At 41.3% G+C, this 6,979-nt stretch overlaps 1 protein-coding gene across 4 annotated transcripts in view; it reads left to right on the top strand.

Annotated features, from left to right (window-relative positions):
• The first annotated feature begins 631 nt into the window (after positions 1-631).
• The window catches only part of midn (midnolin), a 32,921-nt gene continuing 26,573 nt past the window's right edge, over positions 632-6,979 (top strand). The window contains exons 1-4 of one of the 4 annotated variants that reach the window (XM_082956805.1): positions 632-920; positions 3,955-4,182; positions 6,200-6,287; positions 6,515-6,577. In XM_082956805.1, the coding sequence (XP_082812931.1) occupies positions 3,962-4,182; positions 6,200-6,287; positions 6,515-6,577 (372 nt within the window). In that variant the 5' untranslated portion in view covers positions 632-920; positions 3,955-3,961. Of the gene's footprint in view, positions 921-2,866; positions 4,183-6,199; positions 6,288-6,514; positions 6,578-6,979 lie in introns of those variants that run through there. The other 3 variants (XM_014216313.3, XM_082956804.1, XM_014216312.3) reach the window with 3 other exon arrangements.

The raw sequence follows: 6,979 nt of genomic DNA, 5'->3' as shown, positions 1-6,979 counted from the left end.
TTATTGACAAGTCTGCACACAAACTGACATCTACATGTACCACGTGAACAATGTGGGACTTGTATTGATGTATATTGAATGTGTAATAACTGTGTCAAAGTCCGATTCCTGGTATAATATTGCCATTGTTTGATGATTGCCAGGTATATTATCACCTGCAGAACTGGTCATTTGTTGAAATAACTTTTGTTTATTTGTATTCAGGTGAGTTTGTAACCATGCACTGTGTTTTCCTACACTGGTTGCCAAGAGATTTTTTTCTTCTTTGAATGTTTTCTTTCTTGTCGTCAGCGGATGGTTACACCCCTGAAATCTCTATACTTCATTTACTTTTTGTTAAGGTCGTATGTCAGTTGAATATGATTTATAAGGACCTTGTCCTTAGAGGGATTAAAGTTCTTACCCTTGTTTAGACTACCATAGAGGCACTCCCACAGAAACCCTACCAATCCCGTGAAGCGATTTAAACCTTTGCGCAAGCACATTCTTTCCGATAGTGGAGAACGAATCAGGCAGCAGGTCTTGGAAAGGAACTCGCATGTGAGGAGGAATTCCGTGGCTACCTTAAATCACATGCTGACATATCAAGAACCATACACTCCACCCATATCCTAGACCTAGAGGGCTTGGATAAGAGGTGCCTCATCACCCGAATTGTGCTTGTAATACAAAAGACACCGATGCGCAAACATCACACTGGTATTTTAAGACACTCAAGTGGTAAGCAGGAGGAATAGGCTACAGAGTTGGTCCTTACTACAGCGAAGACTCAGATTTGTCTGAGAATTTACTGTCACAGTGGATGCTAACATATCTTTACTGGACATACCTGTGTTTCTCAGTTTGGGAAGATTTACATGCGAAATCTGGGGAAACGGGTTTGAAAAACAAAAGCTTTAAAGTTCTCGCCACAATAATTGGTAAGTTCCATTCCAACTTTGGAATCATGTCAAACCTATAGTCATAATTCATATTTGTATAATGTGGTAAATGATGATTCTATAGTTTTATTAACTTTGACTCAAAGGGGCATTCTGCAGTTGCTACATTCATTTTTGGACTTGTAAATGAAGGATATGTACCCATTGATTCTTGAGGAATATAACTTATAAATGCCTCATGAGCTCAGTTCAACTGTCCTACCCCATCAGATCCCAACATAAACACAGTAAATGTAAACAAACACTATATAGCTTCAAAACACGGTTAAAACTATAATTGTGACATGGATGGTCAGTCCTTGCATCCAGAGCTCTGTTTATGAATTTGAGCTTGGTTATATTTCTCCAGCCCCGTCACTCAGATTTTTACCCAAACAGGTGCAGGGAATGGCTTTGTTCATGTTTCTTTATCTTTGGAAATTTATAAGCAAAACCATTTTTTGTAATGTTATAAAAGATCACCTGAGGCACGTAGGCAATAACTGAAATGAATTTGTTTAGGCTACATGCATCACATTTCACTGTTATTTTGCCAACTTTTAAGAGTTTTGGAAATTATACAACTACATGTAGGCTATGCAAGATTCAATTGATATGTCAACTGATGCTACCTGCCATCTGCAGACAGTAACAGCGGTGGTTATCACTGACCTATAGGATAGCTGATGACAGCACCCATAATGTCAATATAAGCAACACAACCTACCTCTCTTTATAGACATCAAGCGCAGTCTGTGATATGATATCATTAGGCTACAACGACTCTCAGTCAACTGTACCTATACTCAGAGGGTCATTACCGGTAGGCTAGCTTACTTCTATTGTCATGGGGCGGCAGGTAGCCTACAGGTTAGAGCGTTGGACTATTAATTGAAAGGTTGTGTGATCGAATCCCTGAGCTGACAATGTTAAAAATATATATATATATATGTCGTTCTGCCCCTGAACAAGGCAGTTATCCCACTGTTCCTAGGCCATCATTGAAAATAAGAATTTGTTCTTAACTGACTTGCCTCGTTAAATAAATAAATTACAAATTTGTTAACACCTGCAACAATAGGCAATGTGTGCTTCAACATTGATGCCTTCTTGCCTTTCCTGAAAACAATAAGATTCAGATACGATGTTGTAACCAGATTACAGCGCCAACAACCTATTACAACAGGTATGTAGACCGCCTAGGTCCCAGGGGTCAACAGGGTTGGGATTCACCTGTCAAATTCAGCCTCCCAAAGTGCCCACATTGACCACTGGAGGGCGAGCGAGTATCTGGTTTTATTCAGCGCCCTTTGTCGATATTTGCCCTACATAGAATACACATATTTCTCCCTTTACTGTACATAGGTTAAGGTACATCTGCCATCTGTTCGAACATTTTCTCTTATGGCCATGTAGCCCAAGCCAGTGAGATTTTCCAGGAGGAAAAATGGAGAAAGCACTTCTCTGAAGTAACCTTCTCTGAAGTAACCTGATATTTAGCAGTTGACAAGCATAACTGTCGCCCAAGTATGGTATGTGAGTTTATGTTGCAGAAAAAAATGGTATGGGCTTTCAGAGAAGTCCAGTGGATAAACACATGGATAGTTTCTAACCAGTTGGCAATGCGCAATTACCCGTAGGCTGAATATCCGGTGGATCTGAGTAGCAAACATGGGCTCTTTTTCTTGTAAAGCTGATTGTTGGGAATGCATGACGTAGGAGCCGAGCCCTGTTTGCCACCAGTGTCCATATTCTTTCCCGAGAACATCTCAAAGATCTGATGCCGAACCGCACTTCCTGAAGAGAATACCCGGTCTAATGTGTTATTTGCATTCCGCGCGCGATTACCTCCTAATGGATGTGGATGCAGCAGAGGTTAGAAGGAAGGAAATGACGTCAGCACTGTACTATAACTGATGACGATGACAGCCAACATGTGAAATTTGAGATTGCGCAACATTGAATATACTTAACATAGTTATAGGATATGGACAATGTGGCAACCTACAGGCATTGCTGCCATTGTAGTCTGCATAACCTATAATAAAACGTCATCCTACATTTAAAGTCCTACCCACATAAAGCATCTATGTAAGAATATTACATAGTTTGTTTTCATTACAGCAGCCTTTAGTATAGGATTTCAAATTCCACCACTTATAGGGCTATATGTTGTGATTGTAATATATTATGAATGGCCTAAAATTGCCTGAGTGGGCTGAACTATCGTATTATTGCGTGACGCTCCAAGGCCTAGCCCCCTTCAATCCGATTGGTTTTTGTGACCAAAATGGTGTGGAAGAGAAAAAACGAGACATCTGTCCTCCACGTGGGTGTGAATCTACTTTTGCCATTGGTTTAGATCAACAGGACTTCTCTTGTGATTGGGTAGAATGCCTGCGGACTGTAGGCGTGTTTTTGTCGTGGTGGAAGTGAGCTACTTTGTGACAATGCTCAGTGTAGATTTTTCATTGGAGCTGCGGTGGGCATGGGTGCGCAGCAGAGCTTTACTGTATTAATCTTATGAGGCTTTTGCATTCTGTAGGTCTTATATTTGGCTTCAAGGCAGTTTTCAGTCCCATGCATTTAAAACAATAAGGACAGAAAGGTATAGCCTATATTGCGCATTTTCTCTCAGAAAGGCAATAGTACTAATTGATGGTCCTTGGCATATTTCCTGTGATACTAGTATAGCTGCCTGGCATTCATCCACCTCTGTAGCATTTATAAATCTGGAACATTTGGAGTGGAAGTTGGAACATCTCTTGAGCGAGCCGCATACACAAGAAAAGCGCAACAAAGTATTTCTCTATTAGACTCGTTCGGGGAATATTCTCATTATATAATCAGAAGAGGGAAAACTGGTTTATTCAGACTCGGTATACAGTGACAGAAAGACACCAGGAGAGAGATCCTATTTCTTTCTTTTGAATGCAAGCAGTTTCTCTCTCTGAAAACAAGGGACACTGCGTAAAGGGTCTGCTCTTTCTCTCCAACCCCGCTCCACTCGCCTTGTCTCCCCCCTGACCACAAGCTATCGAATGGACCAACATCCTAGCGCCCGGAGCTGCACCAGCCGCGGGGCTCCGTCCTGCGAGGCCGTCCCGAGTGAACCCTCCATGAATTTGTACATCCATTCCACAACCGGCACACGCTTCGAGCTCGCTCTTCCCCTGGAGGAGACTGTGGAAGGACTGAAGAGAAGGCTTTCTCAGAGACTGAAAGTACCAAAAGAAAGACTCACCCTTCTACATAAAGAAACGTGAGTACATCTATAAACATCAGTATATCCTACGGTCAAATGTTATGTGCATACATTATATAGTAGACTACATTGTACATACATTTGCTCTGTAAAAATCACTGATTTCTATTGATGTCTATATTTTGCATTTATTTAAACTGTAACACATTGTGGAGATCAAGAATGGCATAGGTTTCATATCAGCAGCACTATATTCAAGCTAAGCAGCTATTGACCATTAATAAAGCCGGCCAGTGCGGCAAGTATCGAATTACGCATGGGAGACGCACATTGGTCTGTCAAGGTTTGGAGCAGCATTTATGAGGGAGTCGTGGGGCACATTGCATTGCCTCCTTCAGCGTTCATTATACATACCATACCATTAATGATTAAATGTATTATACAAATGATTAACAGCTGAATGAAATGCATACAGTGCATGTTTACTTTATTTATCCAGCTGCCGTCTGTCTGAACATTGGATTTGGTCTTCAATACATTCACAATTATTTAGAGGCTTTGGGTTTAGAATCGAATTGATGCTATACGTAAGTGGGGTGCACAATTGTATTTATTCCATGGTTGGGGTTATGGGAAGATTAGGTGAGGGCGAAGCACAAGAAATCTATTTAATTCCTCCTCTTTCATGATCTATGGTTACACCCAGCTTTCTACAATCGCCTCTCACACCCAGGGAACGCATATGCATTGGGCTTTCGCTCACGTTTTATTACAAGGAACTCCCCTGGAGAAAATTGGGAGAACACGTATTTGCCATTTTGAATAGGGGAGCACTCGAGAACAATGGGGATAGTTTAATAACGCGTTACAATCTAGCGTTGCACTGTAATACATTTTTTATTTAAAGCAAACTGAAACTGTAAATTAGCTGGTTTTAAATTGATTCGGATTGTAATGCGTTAAATGACAATGGAGGGGAGGGGAGTTGGTATGTTAAAGGTGTCTTTGTACTTTCAAATCAATCAGTCGCATTGTTTTTTTGGCTTTTAAATAACAACCGTCCCATGGCTCCCGGTGTAATCGCCTCCAAATCACATCAGCCCTTAAAACCGAGAACCTTTTTTTAATCCTCTCTCCAAATACCTGCCGTTAAGCGCTGCTGACTGCCTTCCTTCAGCTGGAGGTGGGACATTTAGTTCACACTGTACTGTACAGTAGGCTTCTCACAACGCTTCCACTAGCCTCGCGTTTTTTCCACCTCCTTTTTGACATGATGAGGTCCTGAAAATGACCATTCAGAATGACAAATGACATGGCTATTCAGTAAATAGGTGTAGGCCTTCCAAGTGTTCCTAAACGCATTAGTTGTACAAAAATGCATTGTGCAGAAACAAATACCATGTTATGTCCAAACATTTAAATGCAAATGAGCACCCTATGGTTACATACCATTTCAATGTGTTGGAAAGTCTTTCCAGTTACTGTCATCAGAGAGCACACATAAACCTGTCTCCACCTGATGATGAGTACAGCATTGCATGCTCATGGTTCTCCAACAGTGAACATGAATGGACCAAACTAGGCTTTTTAGGGAAGTCAAATAGTAGGCTGTTAATTGAAACATGTTGTACAAATGCAAACGCTTAGGTCTATATCATGTGAATAAACACACACTATTCATAATTTGAAATGGGACATGTAATGTTTATGGAGAGGTCATAACCCTCAACTATCAGATTTTGTTGTCCTCCAAAAAGTTGTCATAACCTCCTGTCCAGCATCATGAGAGAAAATAGTCCTCTCCTTCAGGCAATGGCAGCGGTGTCAAATATCCAATGTTAACAGTTGTCAAGCCCCACTACTTGAGATTGAAATAGTGTATGACAGCGGATCAATATGCCAGCTCTCCGTCAAGCAGACTTTCATACAGGTTGTTTTTGTAAATACATTTTGAAGTCTCACCTAACTGTACAAAGGTTGGCGCTTCTGAAATGTGAATAGAATAATGTCAGTTAATCAGTTAAAATGCCAGTTTGACTGTAAACTAATATGCTTATTTATTTCTTCCCTTCAGGCGTTTGAGTTCAGGAAAACTCCAGGACCTAGGGATCTCTGATGGGAGCAAGTTAACCCTTGTACCTACAGTTGAAGCAGGCTTAATGGTAAGGATAATTATACACCTCATCTGTGTGTGTTTTGCTAAACGCCCTGGGGGGATGTTTGGGTTCAAGATAATGTGTGTTAATAGCATCAGACAGATTAATGTAGGTAATTAAGTCTGTGTTGATCTCCTCTCAGTCATCTTTGAATGCACAAGGCTCAGCCTTTCTCCTTTGTCTACTAAGGCTTACCAGGAAATAATGTTGCTCTTCTTCCTCTTTCTTTGAAGTCTCAAGCATCAAGACCAGAACAGTCAGTGATGCAAGCTTTGGAGAGTTTAACAGAAACTCAGGTAAGAACTCTCTCAAATAATGGTATTTAAGTGACCTTCATGAGAAGACCGTTCAGTAGACCTGCGTTGGAGATCATCTAATGATTACAGAATTGCTTTGACATACCGCTGGTATAACTTAAACAGATTGCCCCTGAAAAGAAGCAGTGTGTTTTAAAGTGCATGAGACCTGTTTGCATGTGAAGCTGGAGCAGTATAGAGAATACCTTATATAAGAGACAGGCTGCTGCTACACCAGACTCTTCCCATGTGTAATCTTAGCCTCTTAAACAAGCAAGCCCAAGCAAACCCCACCCAACATGGGCCTGATTGAGAGTGAAGTCACCCCCCCCCCCCCTTCCTCTCCGTGCAAAGCCCTGACTGGCCCTCCCTTCTGGCTCTCCTCTCACCACAGAGACTCAG

This window comes from Salmo salar, chromosome 10, assembly GCF_965601325.2.
Source record: "Salmo salar chromosome 10, fSalSal1, whole genome shotgun sequence".
Classification (NCBI taxonomy): Eukaryota; Metazoa; Chordata; class Actinopteri; order Salmoniformes; family Salmonidae; genus Salmo; species Salmo salar.
This window is presented reverse-complemented; position numbering and strand designations above follow the sequence as displayed.